Source organism: Pogoniulus pusillus, chromosome 17 (assembly GCF_015220805.1).
Source record: "Pogoniulus pusillus isolate bPogPus1 chromosome 17, bPogPus1.pri, whole genome shotgun sequence".
NCBI lineage: Eukaryota > Metazoa > Chordata > Aves > Piciformes > Lybiidae > Pogoniulus > Pogoniulus pusillus.
Window position 1 is genome coordinate 7,616,631 of NC_087280.1, and position 27,117 is coordinate 7,643,747.

Below are 27,117 nucleotides of genomic sequence, written 5' to 3' on the forward strand. Positions count from 1 at the left end.
GAGGGATTACAGCCGCCCCAAATCTGTTTACCCTATGTCAGCAACAATCATCCCTGACTGATTCAGCGGCTACAGAAAAATCTTGCAGTACTGGACTCTCCCGGTTAAACCTTTCCTAATTGCTATCCAACTCTACAGCCTGGAACAAAAGGGCATGGCCTGCCCCAGCGAGCCTCTGCCCCGCAGCTGCAGAGAGCGCGCTTCGGCCGCCACCGGGGGCTTCTCCCAGGGAGCCGGGCCGCCCACGCCCGGACAGGACCCAACCCGTGGGAGAGTGCCCAGGGTCGGCGCGGATCCGGCCCGCCGCCGGGGGCCGGTGCCGGCGGCGCTCCCCGCCCGCCAGCCGGGCGCCGCCACACGTCCAACAGGTAGGCGGGCAGGCAGGGAGCGCCACGAGATGCGGCTGGTGGGGCAGGGGCCCCTGGCCTCAGAGGCTACAAACCACCTGTACGCTTGCTTGGCGCGGCCGGCAAGCAGGAGGCTAGCCAGGCGCTCAGGGATGGCGGATAGGAGACCGGCCCGCCCCCCTAGGCCAAGCGGCCCCCCAGCTGCCCGCGCCCCCTGGGCGTGTGAGAAAGCCTCGGCGGCCGGGGCAACGGGCTCGGCGGGCACAGGCTCGCCGACGCAGCTGGCGGCGCCGCCGCCGCCAAAAGCGCGCCGGGTGGACGGCGGGGATTAGAGCAAGGAGGAAGCGCCGCCGCCCCAGGGCTGAACCTTACCTTAGTGGAAGCCGCCGTAGCCCTGGCAGACATTTTGTTTCCTTCTCTCCCCTGGAGTAGGGTGAGCGTGTGCGCGCCTACAACTACTCAGGCCAGGGGAGAGAAAAGTCCCCACGCTAGCCGTGCTTCACACAGCTGCCCGAATAAACATCCCACGGCGCGGGGAGGAGGAGGAGGAAGAGGAGGGCGGCCGGGAAGGGGCGGGGACGGGGGAGGAGAGAGAGAGAAAGGAAGGGGAGCGGAGGCTCAAGTTTGATGGAAGTCCGAGGTTTTTGCCCGCGACCGGCGGTACCTGGCCCCCCACAGCCAAGGCCGGGGCCCGTCAAGCCCGTCCGCGGTGCCGCCGGCAAGAGCGCAAAGGGCGAGAGCGGCCCCACTGCCCTCTGCGCGCCCGTCCCCTCAGCGGCCGCGCCGCCCGCCTCACCCCCGCCCGGCAGCCGCCGCGTGCCTTTCCCCCCGCACAGCCACTGACATGTCTGCCTGCCGGCATGGCCCATCCCGTCACGGGGGAAGCACCCCGCCCCGCCACCGCCTTCGCCCGCCCCGCCGCAGGGCCCGGGGTCCACGAACGGTAGCGGAGCGACGGCGGCGAAGCGGCGTTCCCGGTCCCCGCCGTCTCCGACGGCCGTCGCGCGGTTTCGGGAGCGCACTCAGACCTGGCCCGTCACAGGGCTCCCCTATGCAATGGTCGGGGCGGCGGGCACCGGTGGCAGGGGCCGAGCGACGGCCGGCCCGCCGCAGCCTATGGGAGTGCGGGGGGTGCGGTTTGAACCGCAAAGAGCATTCCGGCACCGCCGCCCGCACCGAGCGGCACCTCTGCGCCTGCGAGCGCCTCCGCTGCCGCGCGGAGAGGCGCAGGCTGATGGATGGGAGGCGGCCGGTGCGGGCAGCGCACGGCCGGCCCTGCCCGCGCTCTCGGCCAGCGCCGGGGCGGCTCAGCCGCGCCCGGTCCTGCAAACACTTGGGAGGAACACATTCTCGCGCCAGTGAGACCGAATGCAGAACTGGGATGTCTATCAGCGAGGGCTCAAACCTGCTTTTACGTTTGTCTATTGTTTGAAGGGGCAGGAGATCAGTTTTGAATTTCCTAATTGTACATTTTGTTCTTGAGATAAAAGCAATAAAGGCACAAAGAGAAAACAACTCGGGAGATTTGACTTGCTTGAAGGTGGTGACTGCATAGCCTTAGCATTTCCTACAGCACAATCAGCTGCTACCCGCGGCTTTAAAAATAAACTTTTTCAAGTCTTTCAGGCCAAGGGGTTTTGGTGTCTTTTGCAAAGCAACTATTTACTTAAGCACTAGGAGAAACACTGCAAACATTTTTTTTCCACCTAGAAAAAGGCTTTGTAAATATATTATCTTAGGAGCAGAATGAAGCTCTATCTGCAAACGGAACAGGAGGGCTCATGCCACAGAAACCCAATATCATACTTCCAAGTTTTGCATGTCCAAGTACTAAGTTAATGAAGCTACTTCCAAAATAATCACACAATGAACTCCCTCGAACCTCAATGAAAATACGGCACACTCTGTGTGTCAGCCACATCACTGTGGTCCATAGTTTATTATGTTGACTAATTTACTCTTTAAATATTAGACCAAAGCATATATTCAATGACTAATCAGATGCATCAGCTTCCACCAAAAGAAAAGGTGGGGGAAAGTGCTAAACTGAAAATAGAGTATTTTGCACTCACATTACAAACATTTCAGAAGGCAGAGATGACAGTAACAGGCTTGGTGTTAGAGCCAGCACTTCCTTGCAATTGTACTTTTCATGTGCTACCAGGTACTTTTGTGCTTCATGCAATCCTCAGAAGTTCTTAAATTCTTTAAAAGAGGCAACAACTGAGTGGTTGAAATCACTCCTCTGCAAAGAAAAGCCCTACCCAAAGCTACTGTATAAGTTTTACATTTGTTCTCCTTTGAAAATAAACAAGTTCGTATTCCAGGAAATAGCTGAAGCAAATTCCCAAGGCAGCAGTCTGAAATCAGGGAGGAAGGGCAAACTCCTCCATCATGGCACAGGGAGCCCAAGCCCACTGGAACCATCTTCCTCGGAGCAAAAAGTGCCAGCCCTCTCCCTCATAAGGACAGCCTCATAAGGACAGCCTCAAAGTTCCAGTAACCTCCAGCTTTTGTCAGCGCCATTCCCGACTTCCTGGCACCTAACTGCTCTTGGCATACCCAAATACCACGGCTTCACCCTCCTTTCACCAGAGTCACAGCAGCTGTGCTGAGCTCAGGAGGGGCTTGTGCCCATGGGAATTCTAAGTTGCAGCATGGCCTTCTGCCAAAGTTCCTCTGCTGGCCCCTGCCATGAAAACACTACTGCAGATTCTGTATTTGTTAATTGCTAAGACCTAACTAAGCCTCTGTTGTTTTTTTTTTCAATCTATCTACAGATGCAGAAGGCAGAATGTGTCAGTTTTTATGCCCACGTGCTTCACTGCTAGAATCTACAAATATTCACCAGAAGAGGCAGGAAGGAAAAGGCTGAGATCACAACAGGAAGGAGGGGGAAGATTCCAAGGTGTGCAAATGCACAAAAATAAATTTAGGGGACGGTGACTTCATAAACAGTAGGGTACAATAATCTTTCCTTTTCTTCTGCCCCTGCTTGAGTAAGAATAGCTCTGGGGAGGGTGGGCAATGCCTGCAGGCTGGGGAGGAGCAGAGGCTGGGAATAAAGATTAAAGACCATAAAACAAGACGAGGCATATGGCAGGGGAATCAAAGAGGATTGTGGGCATGCAAACACAGAGAGGTTGAAATGGGTCCCTAAAATAAGGGAGGAGGACCATAAGAAAGAAAAGTAGTTATTTGGGTACTGGGAGAAAGATATAAAAGGTGGAAGAAAAGTATTATGTGAAGAAAGCAGAGATGGAGATGCCATTTTTGTATCATCTTACACGGGCTAAGAAAATGCCATCAATCCATACACTAAATTTGACAAGGAAGAAGATTATTTAACAAGGAAAGACTTCCGTCCAGGGGTTGGAAACATGTATGTATACAAATATTGAGATGCAGTGAGTGATACATACAGGTGTTTATGCATATATATATATACCCTATATATATATAGTACATTCAGCCAGATATGGATACATACCAAGTCCCATCTATTAGCTGAAGGACTGGAATTTTAAACCATATTCCTGTTACTGCCCTTTTAGGTCCTGAAAAAAGGATGACTTCCTCATTTTTAGAGAAAAAAACCCATCTTAAAAGACAACAGCTGAGGGAAAGCAAGTACTTTACTCATCCTTTAAATAACTGCTACTGAGAGATGTCTAAAAAAAGTACTCATAATTTCTTGGTAGGAAACCTAAAAATAAAACTACTGTTTAATCAGTATAGTTCAAACCATAACCCTAAATTGATTCAAAGGACAAAGAAGGACAGTCAGATGTGTGAATCCTCCTTTCCAACTGAAGGCATGTCTATCTGTTACACTGCAAGAACAGGAAGCCTATTCTCTACTTTTTGTTGACTTAACTTTTTAAGAAATGTTTTGACCACTTAAGAGATGGAGAAAGAGGAAACTGCAGAACCACAGCCACTACAGAGACGACCTCCTGTGGGTTTTGTGGTGTGTGTGGCTCGGAAAGAGAACAATTCATACAAGATCTTTTAGAGAAATCAGATGGTTTTTCTGCCTTATGAGTCTCAGGATACTCAGCTATAGATTATCAATAGCTTATATATTATCAGTGAAGTCAATCAGTTTAGTTGATATTGTATGGTCTGTATTTGTAATTGCCACCTGATTCCAGCATTTCAGGAACCGATACAAAAGAAGAAGAGAAAATCAGAATTCACTATGTTAACCACAAAAGAAGAAACTGTTTCCACCTCAGGAAATAAGAAAGTGGTTTAAAGAAAGCTGTGGGAAGTCCATGTCCTTGAAATTACACTTAATTTTGGTGCCTTGCTGAATCAAGTCCCTAGGGAAAAAAATTAAGGTAATGATTCTTACCTTCCTCCCACTTCCACACAGTTAAAGCTTGCTTCCTACATCTACTTCCTTTCTAAAAGGCTGTGTACCATTGCAGGTGTCTTTTCTAAAAGCACTGTAGATAATTGCTCAGCATACAGTGAATAGTCTTTCAATGACTCATTGCCTCTCATATTGGAACTGTCAAAGATGAAATCCCAAACCTCTGTGCTTTACCTCTCATTAACAGGTTAAAGCATACTCCTCTAATACATACCAGAGGCTTGACATTCCCTGAATCTGAATAAACCAAACCTGTTTTGACAGTCAGCCTGATTTAAACTCCTGCTGTTCTCAAGTCCTTCGTTATTACTTCTTCTTTAACACCTTAAATAAATTTTTAGGTTTAACACAGTGCAAAGTTTTTCTCTTCAGCCAGAATACCACTTCAAATTGTAGGGAAATGGCAACTGTAACAAACAGAGGTAGGATTCCGAAGCAAAGAAAGATTATTTTCATCCTTTACGTATTTGAAGCATTTATCACTGTAGATCTGAAGAGTAGTCACTGGCTATTATTTTGGGATACCCTTATAAAAACTCTTGTCTCTTTTGGTTTGGATCAGGTCTTAGAGAATTTTGTCATCTGTAGAATGATGTGTAGTGACAAAATCTGAGACCACTGTTGAAGAAAATGTTACCAGTGAGCTTTTATCTTGGTTCACGACAGCAGGACTAATTTATTACAGAAATGTTATGTAAAACTATTCTGCTTTCCATCTCAGACAGACATTTTGTGAACAGGACAGTATATTTAAATGCACTGCAGCTGACCAAGGCTGAGTTTATGAAATGCTTCACTACAAGTAGCCACTGGATGCCAACATGTCAGATATTCTGGAGTTGTTCTCCTTTCCCCAGGTTTATTTGGTAGAGAAGGGACAGTAAGAATAACCAAAGACAGCTGTGAAACTTAAGCAGGATTAAGGAATACACTCACCGCTGATAGGGTTCCAGTCTGATAAACAGTTACCCCATAGACAAGTACCCCACATGCTCCGCTGATTGAAAACTCTTGGTTTTCATCTTTTGCTTTCAAAAGCTTGCTCTCACATCAATAGCAGTTTATTTAGGAATAACCTTAAAACCACTTGTCCAGACACGAAGCAAAATGCACAGGTAACTTTGATTAGTAAAGGCGATGAACAAACACACATCATTATAAATACCTTTGCTACTTTACCTACTAATACTTTGGAAAGGCAGCCCAGAGACAGCGTAATAAAACTGACTGATTTAATTGCACTGCTGGCAAACCACTCTGTCCCCCAAATCTGAAATTTTCCAGGAGCCCTTGCAGAAGATACAAAGTGACAAAACTGTTCTCTGAAACCCAAACAAAACTCCCCAAGCGTAAGGGCTAAGTAAGCTGAAGAGGGAAAGTGGTTGTAGAGGTGTGGTTTTCCAACCCCAGGTAGTTTTGAAACATGAGACTGCTTCTCTAGTTTCTTGAGCACAAATATCAGGGTTGCAATGAGTACCACAAGAAATTATCATGAGTCATTTCTGTTATTGAGAAGGGCATCCGTACAGAACAGGAAAGTATGTACTGAAAATTGTTACATTCCATAAAGAAAAAAAAAACATGCTGAAAATTGTTATGAGGCTAACAAAGCTTATAGGTAATACTGCAAAAGCTTGAGCTCATTTGCTTCCTAACCCTTCAATAAGAAAGACTTCGTTATGTAATTGCAACAGTGTAGAAGCTTAAGTTACTGACTTTTATGGACTACAATCCATTTTTATTGCCATTCAGGTTTTGACTTTTAGAATCTCAAGATTTATTGTTATCCTCTAGCCTTTCTTATTGCACCTGGCACAACACTCCAAACGTTGGTTTACGTAAACGTAGGAACACCAGATTACAATCACCCAGTAATTCCAGTGCAATCTTTACCTTACTTGGTAGCTCTGCCTTGGTGGCACCTGCTTTGTAAGAGTAACTTCAGTTAGGTTTAGAGGAGGTACGGTGATTAAACTTCTGATGGTCATACCCCTAGGTTTATGAACCTTTTCCACCTTAGTTTTTTGCTTTTGTTTCTACCTCTAGACACTAAAAACACTTAAAAGAAGAACACTTTAAAAAAATCTGTTGTTTGTGCCAGTGGAAGAAGTGTGAGTTATCTTATTGGTACTCCTGCAGCTTTCTTAACTAGATATTATCGGATGCTAATATTGCACAGCAGTGTCATAGAATAGAATCATAGAATCAGTCAGGGTTGGAAGGGATCACAAGGAGCAGCCAGTTTCAACCCCCTTGCCAGGGGCAGGGACACCCTATCCTAGATCAGGCTGGCCACAGCCTCACCTCCCTGGCCAACCTGTACCAGGTTCTCACCACTCTCATGGTGAAGAACTTCCTCCTCACGTCCAGTCTGAATCTCCCCACCTCCAGCTCTGCTCCATTCCCCCTAGTCCTGTCACTCCCTGATAGCCTAAAAAGTCCCTCCCCAGCTTTTTTGTAGGCCCCCTTCAGACACTGAAAGGTCACTGTAAGGTCACCTCTGAGCCTCCTCTTCTCCAGACTGAACAGCCCCAACTCCTTCAAGTCTGCCTTGATATGAGAGGTGCTCCAGCCCTCTGATCATCCTCGTGGTCCTTCTCTGGACATGCTCCAGCATGTCCACATCTCTCTTGTAATAGGGGCTCCAGAACTGGATGCAGTGTCACCACTGGTCTGCAATGCTTTTATTTGGGGTCCCTTTCAAAATCATTATCATTCAAAAACACGTTAAGCCTGAGATATGAAAGTGTAAATTATTACTTTGCTATGAAGTATTACAGTAGAACACAGTTTTATGAGTTTAAACTCCATGTTTCAATAACTTGGTCTCTGCCCTCAACACACCTTATTTAAAACAAATTTACTGAGCATCACATACTTCCCATCTTAACTAAAGTTGAGTGCTCATCAGTCACTTTTAGTCTAGCAACTAGGAGACATCTGGTTATCCATGACGTTATATATTCTATATCAGCTGTGTCTGTAATCAATAGCAGAATTTAGCTCCCAGGGACAACATGATTTTGCAGTGTGCCCTGGTGGAATAGTTAATCTGTACTGTTCTAGTGTGGTTAATAACACTCTTTTTAATTATGCAAATACAAATCACTCCAAGTTTTTAGAATAAGTTTAAAAGTTTTCATTTTATGTAACAGTTTCAAGACGGCAATGTACAAGAGAGGATAATAGAACAGAAAGTGTTTAGTGGGGGAGGATATTGCCTTATTTCCTGATATATTGTCAGGAAAGAAAACACGTCACAGGTTGGCTTTTGAGCTTTGGTATGACACAGCAGATGAAATCAGTAAGCAGCATATGCTAACACGATGGAGGCCCACACACACCTTCAGTGCTACTTGACCACTCACTTACGCTCTTGTAGTGTGTCACCACCCTCATAGCTGCATCAAGCTAACTGTGCATGGGGATAACTGAAGTGATAATGGTTAAAAAATTATTCTTGTAGCAGAAGCAGGAATAAATGGCCAAAGGTGAGCACATTTTACACTGAATTTACTGGCAACAATAACATAATTATGTATCTATACTTTCGTAGCATCTACCTACACTTCAAGCACACAGATCTCCTCAGTCACAGATTTCCAAACCTATTGACAAAAGACATCTTCCACCTTGCAGAGGTAAGACACTCATACCTCATGTGAGCTAAGGTTGCTTGCTTCACTTCCTGGGTAACTCCACTCCATTTTTAAAGTGGTCCTGTATGATATGCTACCATGCATACACATCTTTTCTAAGTTTGGAGATTTATATAGTATTGGCTGTCTACTGAGTCAGTGAAACCAGCTGTCACTGAATCACTCAAAACCCCTCAGAAAACATGCGTGCATTCAAACTTGGTCCCATTAACTGCAACCTCTAATACATTTTCAATAGGGTTTTTTGTAGAAATAAGTAAATAGAGTTTTAGTTCAAGATTTACAAAATTAAGTTTTGCTCATGGACTAACACTGGGCATGCTTAACACAGTAAACAAAGAGGTTCATAAAGATGTGAATGACTAAAGGAGATTTTTTTGTGTGTGAGTCATCACACTCCTTATACTGATACAGAGTCCAAACTTCACTTATTTCTCTCAGTTGATCGGATTCAGTCCAGCTCTCTAGGCATTTATACTGCAAAGAGATCTGTAAACTGATTTACATTTGCCAAACCATAAGTTCTTCAGAGAAATTCACAGGTGGAGTCTTTCTCCAAGGAAGGAGGCAACTGATTCTGGTCTTAGCCAAGATAAAGCTGCTAGATAAAACTGGCTGTGAATTTGCTTATTCAAAAAACATCAGCATTTGAGAAGATAAACATATGTGACTATGGGTTTATCTTTACTTGAATTTCAACTTTAAATGTGAGAAATACGGAGCCAGAAACTTTCCTGACTGCTGCATTTGCCAGAGAAACCTCCCCTGTTGGTAGGACCGCATGCCACAACTGGTGTTACAGCGATGCCAAAAGGCTCTCAACAGAACCATGCTGTAATTTAGCTAAACGTATACAGACAGTACAGAAAAATTCAAACCAAGAACATTTACAGTGTAAAGCTAACAGGGCAGATGCTGTATTGACCACATTTGGGTAAGTGTTTCTCACACTTAGGTAGCACAGGCTGTCCAGAAAGGTGCACATTATATCAATTTCATTCGCCAAATCTTTTCTTTACACATCTGTCAGTTCAATCCAGTGTGCAAGCTGAAAAACTGTAACTGTTAGATCTTTTTTTAAACGTGTGATATTTTAATACTTGTGAAAAGTGCTAAAGCAAGAGCCTAAGGACTGAAAGCTTATTTTCAGAGCAGGTAAGCAAGCACAAGCATTAAAGCAAGCTTCCCTGTAAAGCCCAGGCAGTGTGGCTGTTTTCAGTTCCTCACTCCCTTTGCCTCAAGGCTTGCCCATTATTTCCAATGCTATGTTTTAGTCTAATACATGATTCAGCTTCTCCCCACATATCTTGCTCCCTGACTAGCAAGTCCTCCTGAAAGCCTTTCCAAAACTTGAGAAGCCAATTTTGCCAAATGTGAGAATTTTCATGAGTCATATAATACTCTTATTTCTTATACTGCTTTAAGATGAGTAAATGTTATAACTGACAAGAATATGCTTGACACTGATTTATACAGCTTCTTGCAACAAATCACAGAATAGTTCTGGTTGGAAAAAACCTCTTAGGTCATCAAGTCCAACCATAACCCTGACACTACCATGCCCATTAATGTAATAAGTGTTTTGAAGGAGGTCTTCCACAGATTTAGACATCATTTTTCCATTCTTTTCAAAAGCTTCTCATTAGAAGGGGCACTGCTCAAAACAGACTTTCATTTAGTTTTGGTTTTGTTTGGGTTTTTCTAAGACCTGATTACAAATATGGAAGTTGAAATAAGCCCTAGGACTATTTCTGGTACAGAACAGTCAGCCTCACCTCCATCGGCGGAAAGGCAATGGAGAAATTCATGTCAAGGACAGTGGGGTCATTAGGAGCCATCAATATGGTCATGTTTGACCAACCTGATAGCCTTTTATGAGGACATAACCAGATGGAGAGATGATGATGATGATGACAGAGTAGAGGATGTGGTTTATCTTGATTTTAGTAATGCCACTGATGCTATCTCCCACAGCATTGTTCTGGCTAAAGTGAGGCAGGGTGGTCTGGATTATCAGGTAGTGAGGTGGATTGGGAACTAGTTGAAGGAAAGAAGCCAGAGAGTTGTGGTCAATGGGATGGAGTCTAATTGGAAGCCTGTGACTAGTGGAGTCCACAGTGGTCAGCACTGAGACCAGTTCTGGTTCAATATATTCGTCAATGACCTGGATGAGGGCACAGAGTGCACTGTCAGCAAGTTTGCTGACGACCCCAAACTGGGTAGAGTGGCTGCCACACCAGAAGGCTATGCTGCCATTCAGTGAGACTTGCACAGGCTGGAGGGTTGGACAGGAAGAAATTTAAGGACATTCAACACGGGCAAGTGTAGAGTCTTGCACCTGGGAAAGAACAACCCCAGGTATCAGTACACATTGGGCACTGACCAGTTGGAGGGCAGCAAAGGGGAAAAGGATTTGGGGGTCCTAGTTGATGGGAGGTTGACCATGAGCCAGCAATGTGCTCTTGTGGCGAGGAGGGACAGTGACATTCTGGGGTGTATTAAAAGGGCTGTGTCTAGTCAGTTGAGAGAGGTCATCCTGCCCCTCTACTCTGCCCTGGTGAGGCCACATCTGCAGTACTGTGTCCAGTTCTGGGCCCCTCAGTTCAAGAGAGACACAGAACTGCTGGGGAGAGTCCAGCGCAGGGCCACAAAGATGATTAAGGGAATGGAACATCTCTCTTACAATGAGAGACTGAGGGAGCTGGGGCCCTTTAGCTTGGAGGAGACTGAGAGGTGACCTCATCAATGTTTATAAATATATAAAGGGTGAGTGCCAGGAGGATGGAGCCAGGCTCTGCTCAGTGATGCCTGATGATAGGACAAGGGGCAATGGTGGAAGCTGAGTCATAGGAAGTTTCATTTAAACATGAGGAGGATTTTTTTCATTGTGAGGGTGACAGAACACTGGAACAGGCTGCCCAGGGGAGCTGTGGAGTCTCCCTCTCTGGAGACACTCAAAACCCACCTGGACACGTTCCTGTATGATCTGGTATAGGAGATGCTCCTCTGGCAGGGAGATTGATCTGGATGAGCTTTCAAGGTCCCTTCCAGCCCCTGACATTCTACAATTCTAAGATTCTATGATTCCTGGCAAAGTGTCATACTGACACTTCTCAGAACATCCAATACATGCACTGCTGCAGGTACCAGCATGTGCTACTAGACCAATAGATTTCATGCTACTTCTAAATGTTTCTATCAAGGCAGACATATTCTATTTTTGCAACTATTCTGTTTCCTGAATAATGCATGCCAAGACTATGCAACAGCAATGCCACTGAGTCACCACAGAAAGCATCTAAAGAAATTTTACTAGAAGAAACACCTATTTTATACACTTTTCTTCCAGTACAAACTATCTTTTGTTTCCAGATTACCTCTTTCCATTGCTATAACTGTCAGGGCTCTGGCTGCACTGATAGGCCCTAACAGCCCTGACAAATTGATTATGAAGATAATTAATTGTTTCTTTTTAAAAGCCCTGTAATCTGGAGGCAGCAACAGGAGTTGACAGAGGTTTACTCAGAAGAGGAGGGAAGAGGAGGTAGAGGCCTTTTCCCCTCAGTAACACCAGAGTAGCTGCCTTAACTCATATGAAAATCCTCTCTGTTCCTTAGCCAGAGCTGCACCATAAGCAGTTAACCCACTCATTACTCTTGGCACAGAAATAAATTAGAGGGGTAATCACTGAATGCTTAGATCATCTGGGAAAATCAGTGGGGTAATCTTTACCTTACATAAGCACATTCAACATGGGTTACAAATCATGAATGATGATTGTATTACACCTGCAAAGGCACAGGATGATATAGCAGTTGTTGCCCTCTGCATTAAAAACATCAAACAAACTCAGGGCTTTGCAAAATGTTTGCAGGGTCAGCTTTACACACAGCCATGAAAGGCCCAGAGACAAGGGTGTGAACAGTGATGCCTCCAGCTATACAAGCCCCATCTTGTTCAACCTCCTAATGAAAGCCAGAAGAGCAGTAAGGTGAACATGTCTTCAGAACATGTCATTGTGTTAGTACTTGATAATGCTACAGTGCAAGTAAGCAGATCTTATTAAAGCATGATTTAATGTTCATGACTCGAGCTGAATGGTGAGCACATGAACAATGTTACTTGAATTACATCTTCTGATATTAAAACTTCATTGTGGATTATATTTCATTTAAATAGCAGCATTCTGTTTCTAAGTGAACACATCAGACTGTGTAACTGAAGGATATCTACACCATAGCCTTTTTCACGACACTGCAAAATAACTCCACTGGTCCCAAGGTTTAAGTTGACTGAGGTCTCCCAAATGTATGTGCTATATATGAAGATAAAATTATGGACTCATTGAAACATCATTTTCTGTCTTTTTGCCTGCACTAAACAAGCAAATTCAGAGCTCACACGACCCTCCTCTGACCCTCCTTCCAAAAACTGTGCTCTGTGTCAACAGTGAACATTGGCTCACCAACACACTTCTGCTTTACCAATATTCATACTAATTCTTTAGAGACTATGAAAAGATGTACTCTACAGCACCAGCATGTTCTCTGTTTTTGAAGAGAGTTCTTGTATTTTTAATTAATTAATTAATTAAACTAACTGTACTCCTTCATTAAAAGACTCTTTGAGTGTAAGGAACAGAAATGCTTGCAGAAGTCATGCCTCTGAAGTTGTTTGGGAGTGATTTCTTTGTTTACTCCATGTGTGCAGCCAGATGGTCTTGCTGCACTGTTGGGGGAAGTCAGCTCAAGAGGGTTAAGGTTCTGGTGTTCACTCACAGTCTGCATTGGCTGGGCAAAAGGCAATTTCCACCTCTGCTGAAGGGCTCTACCAAAACCTTCCCAAAAGAGATGGTTAGAGGACGCAGTGAATCAGTGAGCTTCCTCTGGAGGCACCTTCCCAAGCACCTGCTCTGACTTGCTCCACTCAGCCATGCTCTGTCTGCATGCCACAGTTCTCTTCCCCCAGGCACAGCTTCTGCCATGGAACCCTCTTCAGACTCCAGAGAAGCCTGACTCCCTGCATGGTTAAGATGTTCAGAAATGGCCCTGTTGCTGCAATGTATTACAAATGAAACAAATGCACCTTTATATAACATTATTACAATTCTATTGCAGTCTTTGCCTCAGAGAGACACGGGAATAGCAGCTCCTAGGATTCTGCCATGTTAAGGGGCAGAAGACAGCACACGGCTGGACACTAAGTGCATTGTATCTTGTGTAAAAATAGAAGTATAACAGAGTACTTGGATTGAGGATATCCCCTTATTCCATCAAAAAGTTATGCATCTATAAATCTTGAATGACTTGCAGCACAAAAAACAAATTGCTAAGCTGCCATCTGAGATTTCAACTCATCTTGAGCCTCTAATTATGCTTGAACAGCTCTTGAAAACAGAAATCTGTTTCTGATGGCAAAGCATGGAATAGGCAAGACAAATATTGTAGCAACCTTCATAAGCAATCCTATAGTTATGATAGAAACCGTTCTGTGCCCTTTCTCCTCTCTGGGGAAGTCAGTACTGATTATGAAAACATATTTAATAATGAAGTGTTCCAGAATTCTTTTGTTTTCTTGTATTTTTTTAACATTTATGTCCATGTTTTAAATAAATATTTGATTTGTGATGTTATCTTTCCATTTCCATTCTCTGCTATATGGAAGAAGCATTTAGTAGACACACTTTGATGTAAGTGCAAATTCAGACAGGTAATTTTCTTCTGAACAAACTTGTTTCTCTAAATAAAAATGCAGTGCAAACATAACTGGCACAGTCCTGCCTGTGGTAACAGCAGTGATTAAATCATACCTGCCTCTATTGTCAGGGATGTTTATTAACCTTCACTTTGCCACGAAAGGGCAAACAACTCTGACTACGCCCATGTTTTAGCAGCAGCAGGATACAGATGTTAGTTCTGGACTATGCTATCCTCACATCCCTCCAGCTCTGCAAGTGGCCTCAAAGCCACTCTTTCTCATTTTTCTTTTCTAGTTTTTGGGTTTCTTTATATGGAGATCATTTACCAGATTCTTAATGTTTGCTATACTATATACCTGAAGTAAAAAAAATAGAAGTGCAACATACCCAGCATGAAGCACGCTGCTTTTCAATATCCCTTTTTCAAGCATTTTCTGGGACCTTTTTAGAAGTATTCATTGCTCACAGAGAATTCTCTTGTATGACCTTAGTCTTGTCACCTTCTCCTTGTGGAGAAGACAAACAGACAGATACCTGGGGTCCACCATGCAGTTGCCAGAGACATGCCTGGTTACCTTGGGTTAATCACTTCACTTCTCTGTACATCAGCAGGGGCTATATGGCCAAATGAATCCCTTGAAGAAGTGGGTTATGTGCTTTGGAAATTAACTGGTGGTATACAGACACACACTACTGCTGCAAAGCTGCAACTGAAGAAGAAGCTGTTAAGCCAAATCTTGGTGGCCATTACTGAAAACTAATGCAACTTGCACGTTCAATTGTTAATGTTTTCATTTGATTTTCCTCTCTTGATTGAGTGTCTTAAGGTGCTTGGTACTTCATCAAGGCAGTTTATTAGAGTTTGTGTTCATTTATTTCAGCCAAAATGTGGGAATTTGATAGGTTATTCTTAACAGAAAAGGCTACCTGTTGTCACTTTCTTCCACTGTATATAAAGTTCTGGCAGACACAGCACAGAAAGCCTGGGCTTTTTTTGAAAGCTACACTACACTGCAAAGTACAAACTGTCTTTCAATTTCTTCATATTATCACCTCAATTTCTCCTTCAGTGTTATACTTGTGTAATCTCTCTACCTTTGAAGGTTTTAAGGATCAGACTGGCTACAGCCCTGTGCAACCTGCTCTGGCCTTACAGATGGCTCTGTTTTGAGAGGAGGCTGAAAACCTCCTTAAGTTCCTTCTGAGCAGAATTATTCCACAACCTTAAAATGACCACTTCTTCCTAGTCAGAATTACAATTTCTGGGCATTTTCCACTCTGCACTAGCTTGTTTTTTAAACACACTATCAATTTTATGCTCTGCACATTTTCAATCTCCCTACCTAGCCTCATGAAGTATTTTCTACCTCCACTGGAGGCCATTTCTTCAAGCTTCTTAAATAACACCAGTGAGCTTTATTACACTTTTTCCTTCCCTTTCTACTGTCTGACAGGAGGTGTTGGTGCCATTTGGCAAACAGTGTGCTTTGGGGTTTTTCTAACTTATTAATTTCTGGAAGTGATACCATAAAAGCATTATAAAAAGCAAGGCAGTCCTGCAAGTACCTGTACAAAAAACTCTCCCATAATGTGAAAACAAAGTACTGAATTTAGAAAAATTACTACTGGAGTAAGGGACTAAATGAAAGAGAAGCTAAAAAATTATCAACTAAAACAGAGTTGGTTTTACTCTCGCCATAGCTCTACTTAGATTTTCAAGCATATTGTTGTGTTCTATCACCTTTAAGCACCATTTTATATGCAAACTAATCCTTCTAGTATTTTTGCCTTTTATTTGTCACCTTAAACCAAAGTATCTTTGGGTTTGTTTTCTCCTTGCAAATATGCTGATATAAATGGCTCCAGTGAGTAATTCTCCTTGAGGGCCACTACATAAGTCTGGCATATTTTCTGACTATCCACATTATTGAAGGTTGCTTACAGCTTTGAGCAAAACAGGGAGAGCACTGCCATCCTCATGATCAGGCAGCTAAGGAGACAACTCTTTGACAAGTTACAGAAAAAAGGACTCTCTGTTTGCACAAACACTTGCACACTTTTCAGTTTCTTGCCAAAGCTTGTCCACACTTACAGCTCTCAGTGGATTCTGGATATGCAAGTGCAGCAATCCACCCATGACCAGTGACTCATCATGGCATGATTATCTCATGATTAAACCATTTTTTGCTTCTTTTTGCTGTGGCCACTCCACACTGGATGCCTTCCAAACAAGTCCACGTGCTCCTGCTTAGCGGTCGGGTCATCTCTTCAGTACGCCACGCTTGAGTTTGTAACACCAAGGACTGTGAGACTGAGCACTACTTGAAGACAATAAACCCCAACACCAAGCTTGATAATTTCTATGGCTATCTGTTCATCCTCTTATCCAGTTCATCCAGGACAACCAGCACCATTTTTCAGTTTTGACAAGCCATGAGGAGGAAGCACTATTAAGCCACTATGTTGTCATGACAATGACTACAAAGAAGCCACAGCACATCTCAGAGATGCAATTAGTACAGCATACAGGAGAATCAGCAAAAAGGTGACAGTAAAATGAGCAGCTAGAAGGTGGGAAACAGCTGTTTTGAGGACTGAAATGTCTCCAGGTCTACTTCCATCTCTGTAAACTTAATCCACAGACTAAACTGAATCCAGTACAGTAGTAAAAGTAACAGATAGCTTAAAACAAATTTGGCACAAGATGAGTTTTGTGGAAAAAGTCTCAAGCAACTGAAATAATCATGCAAACAGTCTCTAAATTCAGCCCCCTGCAGTGCTATGAAATAGTGGGCAGCAGAAAGGACTGGCACACAGTGACAGTCCAGCTCTGCCTCAGAATCCCAATAACAGGGGCAGCCACAACTGTCTTTTGTTCCTTGTAAGATATCTGTGGCTCTTTGTTACACTGACCAAGATTTTTGTGCCTTAAAAGCATAAACTTAATTCTTTTCCTCTAGAATTGCATGGAATATTTCTTTTCTCTTTCATATGGTACAAGAAGTATTTTCTGCATGTACTGTGAACTGCTATCTATTATAGCCTAGGCAATGCAGTAAGGGGCCTGTTTCCTAAGACTGCATTTCCTTGTTTTTCAGATGTTTGCAAAATGGTGCTGTCCTTAAAAGAACAACCACATCATGTAGAGGACTGAAGGAAAAGTCTAATTTAACTGAAGAGCCCTAAAGCTGCTTCAGTTCAAACTTGTTCCCAAGAGAACATTGCTGGGAGCCAAAAACCACCACTTACTTCTTCGCTTTCTGTTGCTGGCAAGACTGAATCTATTTTTTCCTGACATGCCACTTAAAATATGCTGTGAAATGCAGACAAAATGCAAAGTGAAATTTCAAGCTATCTTGATAAACCTTTGACATCAGTTCCCAATGCTCAGAAACGGTTTTGTCATGCTTTGAACTCAGGTACTGCAAGGATGATAAAACAGCAGCCTAGCATTTCTGTGATTTAGTTGCACAGAAACATCAGCTGTGTGTGAATGAAGAGCTGCCTTACAGTAGAGAGCATATTCTAGTGTCTTTACATGGAGACTACCCAGTGACTCTCGTTCAGTAACTTGGCTCTGCTACTGACATTCTGTGCAACTGCTCAAGTCAATCTACTCAGTTCAACCACCTATACAGTAAAAACAAAGTATGTATATGCCTTTGTAAACCACTTCAAGATCTTGTGATGGATATGTTATATACATCAGATTTATTACAGGCTTTTTTTTTATACATTTATATTTTTTTTTATCTACCTCTAAACAGAATTTGAAAAGTCTTGACAAAACTTCACTGACATCCTTTATTCTGCAACTGGGATTTTAAACATGGATGTCCTCCTCTGCTCGATCTATGTTCAGTTTCCGTCTCTCTGACATTCTCCTGATCACCAGACAGGAGTTGCTCTCTCATTTGTGCTGTTTCAGCAGTCTCAGATTCCTGACTGCCTTTAACCTAGTGAGTCACTTCCTTACTTTACACGGTGCCTGTAAACTCTTCACCTGAACCTGAGGATGAGCATTTCAATCACATTTCTCCACTGGAACAAACTCAGATGCTGGAATGCATTTTGCAAGTTAGTGATCTTTGCTATATTTCAAATCCAACTTTCATTTCACCACCTCTGTCATTCATTCTCCTTTAGTCTTGCTAGGTAACTGCCTGCACTTAACTTTGATGGAGTTTATACATCTTTTTTTGTGTCTCTTCTTGTAAATAGTTTTGAGCAACGATAAAAATAATGTTCTCTAAGGATGCAGTTACCTTTACAAAATGCCACAAACACATATTTTTGGCAATGATCACAGTGTAAAACAAAGATTCTTTTGGGAAGGACTATTTAAAAGTAAAATCTTTTCTAAACCAGAGGCCCCTGTGCTTTTTCAGAGGAATAGGTTCCTTATGCAGAGCTACTAGTGCCTTAAAAACAGGAATGTCCTTGTTGAAACAACTTAAGAGGCAAGGAGTTACAACCCCACTCTGAATCTAGGTATCTCTCCTCATACTGTTCTGAACCAGGCCTCCTGCCTGGTGTTAGCATTCCTCTTCCCAGGCTGCAGTAGCACAGTAACCACAGCAATTATCTGAAAAGAGAAAATTACCAGGATGCTATTAAACTCATTTTTGGTTGTCTTTTAAGGGAGTTAACAGCTGGAAATAAAGATAAGAGGCAGCAGCTGGTTATTCATGCAGTGCAGTAACAAGGAGATCATTATAGCAGCTCTGTGGGAGAATCACTGGAGTTTGTTCACCAAGTGCAGGAGTAGAATTGAATAATTTCAAAGCTGTCCTTCCACTTTAGTCTCCTGCTCACCAGGTGACCCTGAATAACTACAATACTGGTTTTATCTGCCCCTATTTCCATGGGTGAATACTGCACTTCGTTTCTTCTGGAAAGTGCAGCCCAGGGAAAAGCAAAAAAATTACTTGAAGTCATAGAATCATAGAATCAACCAGGATGGAAGAGATCTCCACAATCATCCAGTCCAACCTATCACCCAGCCCTGTCCAAACAACTAGACCATGGCACTAAATGCCTCATCCAGTCTTGTCTTGAACACCTTCAGGCATGGTGACTCCACCACCTCCCTGGGCAGCCCATTCCAATGGCATTCCAAGCCATATCTGTATTACCTGAATGCTGTCTGTGCCTAGGGTTATAGTAGTTATGTATGGCAGTTATGGCAGTTCCTTGTATAAATTAGCAGAATGCTACAAGCATACTTGGTCATGTCCTCAGTGGACTTCCTGGGATGGTAGCTGGAGTGTGAAAAAGACAGGCTTCCTAACATCGAATCTAGCATAGAAATTCTCTCCCGGACTCTCATCCGCCCTCTGAAATTCTCCATCTCACTGCTGCACACAAGAGGACAGGAGGAAACCAGACTCCCACATGAGCCAAGCAAAAAATAGATCAACCCTTAGCCCTCAAAAAGACAGTCTATTTCTTTGGGCTAGAAAAACTACACTTGTCATCTCAAAAATAAAACTCCCTATTTAGCTAAGCCTGAGTAAGAGACCAAAGCAGTGGAAAAGTGCTGGAGGACCAGGCTGGCAACAGGGCACTGTACGGCGAATGCCAGGCTTCCACATCCTTCTGCACACCTGCTGCATTGTGGTAATGCTGTGGTCTTAGGAAAAGAATCAGCTTCTGGCCAGACCATTGTAACTTCTAATTGGCTCAAGTTTTCTACAACTGAAACCAGTTCATACTAATCTGGTATGGTACAGACACTTTAAGACATGAGACAATGGAACAGGTTGCCTGGGGAGGTGGGGGTGCTCCCTCCCTGGAGGTGTTCAGGGCCTATGGTGGGGGGTTAGAACTGGATGATCTCTGAGGTCCCTTCCAACCTAAACCATTCCATGATGCTACAATCCTATGACATACAGAGGAGTCACTTTTAAAATCCACTGGTCTCATCAGCCTCAGTCACTCCACTGCCAAGGTTCCAGGGACTGATTTCAGCACCTTGTGGAATAAATGGATATTATACATGGCATCTCACTGTTTCCAGATTTCCACTCTGCAGTCATGGCATTTTCCACATGACTCCCTCTGTAACACCAGAACCACATAAGTCATTTATAAGTAACTGATATGTCACAGCACCTTATTGTGCAGCAAGACAATACAAAAGAAACATTAACATGTTGTAGTGGTAGGCCTGATAGGGCAAACATGGGCTTATCCATGTTGGCTTGCCCAGACAGGTTGCCCCCACTTCTGTGCTAGGTGAAGGCAACTGTGGGAGGAGAGGGCAAAACCCCTGGCTTCATCTAATATGGTGAGGCTTGGCAAAGTGCCATTCTGATTGCCTAATCTATGTCCAATGCCCCATTAGTCTCAGGCTGGATATTGACAAAAGCCAGTGTGACATTGTGCTGAGACTGCACATGGCAAGACATCCTGCCTGCACCTGAAAGTCTCCTGCCAAGACAAGAAGTCTTGGAGAGACACAGATCATCCAGAGGAGCCAGAAGACAAGGTCAGAGATTGTCTGCCTCCTTTCCCCAGAAGCCTGGGAAGAATCAAGACTCAGCAGCTGACAAGACAGTGCTCCCTGAAAGTGTTTGGGCACTGTCTGGGACTGTGGCTAGCCCTGCAAGTTGGGTAATAATAATTTTGTAAGTACTTAAAAGCCTCTTCCAGTATAATATTTGTGTTTGCCACTTTAAGAAATAAGTGATCTAGTTTTGCCTGTGTGAATAAATTTCCAACTGTGTGTTTTTGAACCTGTGAATAAGTTTTCTGGCGAGTTCTAATGTTAATAAACAGTTTTCACAGTTACTAATGATCATCACCTGGATATCAAAATTAATACAGATTATTAATTTTGCACAATCTGTCACACATATCTCCTTGATTTAACTTTATATAAAGCATATAAGCATCCAGAAAAAGTACTAAAGCAGAATCAACACTGTTGGGCTAGCTAGCACAAAAAAATGGCAGAACTTCCATAAAATATAGCAATCTTAAACGTAACAGAATTACGAAGGAAAATTAAAAGTTATTCAGCAGTGTGGTCAAAGCTCTGAAGATCCTGTTAGTGTTGATCTGAATTCTCTGGTATAATTAGCAATTACTTTGTGACTGGAAAAAGAGGTGTCTAATTGCAGAGAATGACCCTTCTGATTTTGATTTCCGTTTTCTTTCTTCTTCCATTAGGATAAACAAATACAGACTTTATTTTTTGTATTTTCTTGTGACAAATCTAATAATTAGCTTTTAAAAAATTAAAAAACAGAGACGTGGGCTGAAAAATATCAAGGAACACAAAGAAAATTGTATAGCTTTTAATACTAAGAGATTACAAGAAGGATGAGATCCCAATAGCCTTTCATCTCAAAGTATTCCATGCGTTAAGCAGAATTATTCACATACACATACAAAAAAATATCCCACTGGTACCACAACTAAGCCTTCAGGACCTATGAATACCTAACTGCTTCACATGTTTTCTCTTTGCTTCAATGCAAAGCTTTGTAATTAGATTTTTTGTTCAGACTTCTAACAAAGACATTCAAGTGTTAATGTTTCAGGTGGCTGTATGGGAGGCATACAAAGGCAGTGCCCCTACTACAGCAGTGTGTGTAGCCCAGATCAGCCTCAGTAACAGCAATACAGTACTTCCACCATAGAAGGAACTTACTGAAGTATTTTTCTGAACAACCATAACAAAACAGCTTCAGAGTGCAGTCTCCTCTGAAGACTTTCAAAACCCACCTGGATGTATTCCTATGCAGCCTACCCGAGGTGATCTTGCCACGTCAGGGCGGTTGGGCTCGATGACCTCTGGAGGTCCCTTCCAAACCCTAACATTATGAGATTCTGTGAATAGACAGAGCAACTACAGTACAGAAACTGAAGGAGAGTGTCAGACACCACCAAGATAGTAAATGATAGTCAAATTACAATTAAAATTCAAACTGGCAGTGTGCTCCCTTTTACAGTACTAACATATCTCCACTGTGTCTTGGTGCGAGAGCAACAAGACAGAGTATCTGATCTTGTTCTGGAAATGTGCTCCCATGTGAGTGCCAAACAATTCCAGTTTGGCCAGAGCCTGGGCTCTGTGAATGAGGCAGGCAGTTTCAGAGTGAAATGCAATCCTTGGTAAGGCTGCAGCATTGCAAAGGGGCCAATTAATAATTGGAATGACTTCATTTCAACACAGCTCCCCTTTTGTGAAGCTAACAGCAAAGTACCAACAATTTTTTACAAATATAAAGGAAGTACTCATTAAGCAAACACTGCTACCAAGGGATAGATTTCTTGTCCTGTACATGAGCAATTAATTAAAAAGAGCTACTCTTAGTCCAATGATACATTTGTTTTTATATAAAGCCCTGAACATATACAAATAAATTCATAGATGCAGTATAGGTTTGGTGTCAACACATCAGTGACTGTGGGGAAAGTGTAAATTTAAAGTACCCACTCTGCCCCTGAACTTCACTCTCCAGCATCACTCAGAAACAGGTCAGCAGAATTTAAATTAATGGCATCAGTAAAGACCTTAACAGGGTTTCGCAGGATCCAACAGAGAACAGACTCAAGAGAACAACCTCAGCTGAAGTCTTGCTCTCTCTTCTCCACCTCTGTGATCTGTACCTTAGCTAGAACCTGGTGATGAATGTAGCTGTGCTACTTTCACATCAACATGCCAAGAGGGGAATCCCTATGTACCTAGTTCGACCAGTTGTGAGGTTGCAGTAGTCACCAAAGAACCCTGAATTAACCAGTCCAGTTGACTGCAACTGAATTATGCTGTTGAATATTACAAAAGGTTTTCTTCTTTTTTTTTTTTTCCAATAAATGGAGTAAAGCAAGAATATAGCACTTCTGAACATGAATATAAGTAACCAAGCACAAATCTAGTAGCTCAAGCAGGTAGAGAATGTGTCTCTACAGAAAATTTCACATGGCTTTAAACAATGGAGACAAGTTTGTAAAGAAATGTGAAGAAGAGAGGAACATTCCTTTTTTTATTATGTGAACTCCCACACACAATGTCAGGAAGAATTTGTGTGGGAACTTATTTACAAAACTAGGACTTGCTGTCATTACACTGCTCTAAAGCATTAAAGAGAAGATTGTCATGCTGTAAGTTGAATGTCACAGCAGAATTTAATATGCTGGAATTCTTGGAAAGTGTTCTAATGCTTCCAGCTCAAACAGCATACATTGCTTTTTATAGCAAGGAATTTTAATTATTAGTAGTTTCTGGCAATCCCCATTGTCTGCTGGCATTTTCTAAAAAAAAAAAACCTGAAGAGAAACAGAAGGTAGTACGAAAGGAGACAATGCTTCATTTGAGTAGTCAATATCTATTTATCCATTACTTACTAATATGCGAGTGGGAGTTCAAGATGAAGACATAATTCCCATTTTCTCTCCAAATGTGCCATTATTAATCAACTGAATTCGTGTAACAGCAGAAATAGGTCAAAGAGAAGTGGGGAGGTGACTGTATCATGTGAAGAATGGCAGTGCAGTAGTTGGACAGAAGAAATATTAGCAAAACACTTGCCCAGAGAGATAAAAGGAAAGGTTGCTGGTTCCACCCAATGGCAGTACAAGGGACCAATGGCACTTACATGTAAGTCAGTCCTAGTGGATTTATAGGTAAACAAGAGTTCCTGCCCTGCAGTGCTTTCAGTATGAAGGCATGCTGCCTGCCAGGTTTAGAGAGTCCGCTCCACCTTCTGCTTTTTACTCTTCTGTACATACATTATCTCACAGGGCAAACACAGTGTCAGTCTTGCTCTGTATTCACTGTGGCAGCCCCTCTGGTTTCCACACTGACATGTCACAGTGGCCGCCATGTAGCTGTAAATGAACATCAAGCTCAGACAACCCAGGGGCAACCTCACCTCTTTCCATTCCTCTGCCCTAAGAGCTATATGCTACCTGCTTCTACCACGATGCTGAATGGCACTTCGTGTCCTGCCCACTTCATATCCTTTCTCTCACGCTGTTCCAGACTTCAGCATGTACTTTCTAGCTTCAGACTGATGACTCTTTCTCAGCCACACTCAAGAGCGTGACTCAAATTTGCTGCTAGTGGCAAGAACACATTCACATTTTGATGAATAATTCTAGAAGGAATACTTCAGACACTGCAATTTTGACCACAGCAGCAAGGGAAGCATCATACCACCAACTAAGGAGAGCTTCTTCACTGTATATTTACAGCACTGAGGTGTAGCAGAGGTGTGTATCAAAGAGAAGAAGCAACACTACCACAAAGCTCCATGCCTTCATCTTGTGACATGTTTGCTCTGAGCACTGAAGCCAGTTTCTCCAGTGGTGTTCTGTATCAGAAACCTTTTCTATCGGGGAAACAGTAGAAAGAGAGTCTTAGCAGAGTTGCTGTGACACAACAGTGACAGTGGTATTTTTATCCCAAGCAAACTCCAAGAAACAAATTGTCCCTTTGAATATTCAGAGGAAAGATTCTGAAGATCTGTTAAGCACCAGGTTGGTAGGATGCCCTATGCTCCCTCTCTTCGCTCCAAATTGCACTTCAAAAATGAAAAGAAAAAAAGCACATGATGCTAGAAACTAACCAGTACTTATGATATTTCTTACTGCTGATTCAAATTTTAATATAAAGAGACAGTAATTTCTTGGTAAGTGGCTAAATTCACAGCTAAGAAGAATGCTAGTTCCTCTGCCCTCGGCTTTTCCACGCATTGTGGCAATACAGTTTTGTCTGTGCAAAAAGGATTTCCTCAGTGTCCTTTTCCTCTGCACAGAGTACTGTCTGCATCTCCCCTCTTTCTGATTTTATGCTTTTCCATTTCCCCAAGAAAAACATTTACTAGAGACAAACACCAACTATTTTGCAATACAGCAATCCCTCAGGATTCATTGTGTGTTATACACTGTATGTATCCTATGCCATTATGCTAAACACTATATGTATAATAAAGCATTACACAATTAACAACACTACTATATTCCTGAATTTGCATCTTGCAAGTTTCATATAGAAGTACAAATTTGATTTTTTCATGTAATTATCTTCAATAATAAACACTCATTAACATCCAACAGCCGAAAGCGATCAGATGTCAGTGTTGTCCTTGTTATTCTTTTTCCCCTGGAAATATCTTAAGGATTTTTCAGGCTGCTGTGCAAAGCTCCCCTTCAGCACAGATATTTTATCCAGCCATCTGCAAGGACTACATTCCTACCAGATCATTTTGTTCTTCTTGGAGGGACTGAACTCTGGTCACCAAAGAGATTATTTTGTAGTTAGTAGTCAAACAAGCACTCTTAACCTCTCGTTAGTATTTCTCTGTGTCCTCCCCTACTTTCGGAGGCCTCCCTACAAACCCAACACTTGAAATTCAGTTACACAAGTGGAATTTCAGCTGACTGGCTAGGTTAAATAGCAAGGGAAACTGTTCTTGCACGTTGTTGTTTCTGCCACTTCCCTTAGTGTCCTTTGGAAAGGCTAAAGAAACTGCCTGCTGGGCACAAAGCAGCATCTCATTTACTTAGGAACAGTGAAACTGGCTCTTACTGCTCTTTACCTTAGAAATAATCATGAAACCCAAGACAGTAACGCATGGTCTGATAGCAATCACCCTGCCCGTCTCCAGGCCAAGGCTATGTATTTAAAGCTATTAAACTTTAATAATGAAGGAAACTTGCCTGGGTGTTCTCAGCTGCAAACTTTCTGTGTGTCACCTGCTGCTCCCATACAGATAAACTCCCAGATGGGAAACACCACAGGTCAGATACTCTACATCTTGCAAGCACTGATGCAGAGGCACAGTGGAGCAGAAATTGTCTCCATTTACCCCGGGCCTCAGTACTGGGTAATTGGCTTTTGTCTTTGCAGGCACTTGGCCAAGTGAAGGGCTACCTGTTTGGCCCCGGGGCGTGTTGCTGAAAAAAACATGGAGTGAGCAATCAGTAGCATTAATTGAAGAAATTAAAAAATGGGGCAACAAATTCCAAGAGTTTCCACAGGTGTGTGAAGACAGGAGCTGCAGGATTCGATGTTCCTGAAATGAGGGAAAACTGAATCCGGAGTGTGCAGAGACCACAGGCAACAGTAAGCACTGACAAGTCCCCGCGGGCGCTGGTGACGGAGTCAGCGCCGGCACAGACACCGCATTTCGTAGGGACAGGTCGCCCTGTAATGTCCCTTGCGGGAGCATTCGGCGAGCCAGGCCCTGCTCTGGTACCTGCGCAGAGACAAGAGCTGCCTCTGCCCCGGGAACGCTGCTCCCGGCCCCCCAGCCAAGCAGGAGCAACACCGCTCCGTGCTGCCCGGGCGAGAGCCAATTTGGGCAAGCACTGCGCCAGGACACTGCGAGAAGAGGCAGGAGGGGAAGAAAAGCAAAGGAACAGATGCTACTCCATTTAAGATGCCTGATTAAAAATAAAAATCGCCTGATAGGTTATGGGTTTCATTATATTTCAGTTTTAATTCCTTGCTGGCAGTAGCTAGTCTCATTTCGTTGCCTTCACTTTCTCCTTGGGTTTATCGGCAAGTTTGATACAGGTCTTCATGCATGCTCAGAACTTATTCACTTAATTGCATGGAACTAGAAGGCACAGTTATGCCAGAAGGTTTTATTAGGATATTAAAGAATAATCAGAAATCTTTCACAGTATCATCAAGGTTGGAAGAGACCTCTTTCCTCCACCTCTCCCAAATCAGATTGCACAAAGATTTGGCTGATGTTCTATTTATGTGCAGGCAAAATGTACTGTCTACTGCACTTCTTAAATTTAATTGGACGTGAGAAACTCTACAAGTATAGGGTCTCCTCACTCTCGAAAGAGGAAAGCAGTTGTAGCACCACTACAATGTACCCCAAGAAATTTCAGTCCACAAAGCGGTGCTTGTATTTAAAAAGCTCTCCTGATGGGTCTATTCCACATCTGTAGAGCACGAGAAGATAACGCCTTTGCAAACTGTGATTCTGTGCCAGTATTACACATTGGGGTATTTTTCACTCATGTAAACTAGCTAAGAAATCCACCTCTGTTCCCAGTCCACCCTAA

General features: G+C 43.0%; 1 protein-coding gene across 11 annotated transcripts in view; it reads right to left on the reverse strand.

Annotated features, from left to right (window-relative positions):
- Nucleotides 1-27,117, reverse strand: part of TJP1 (tight junction protein 1) — a 187,966-nt gene that overhangs the window by 68,021 nt on the left and 92,828 nt on the right. The window contains exon 1 of one of the 11 annotated variants that reach the window (XM_064157482.1): nt 720-955. The exons of the other annotated variants lie outside the window; for them this stretch is intronic. Coding sequence (XP_064013552.1) covers nt 720-752 — 33 coding nt within the window. The 5' untranslated portion in view covers nt 753-955. Of the gene's footprint in view, nt 1-719; nt 956-27,117 lie in introns of those variants that run through there. 11 annotated transcript variants of the gene reach the window in all.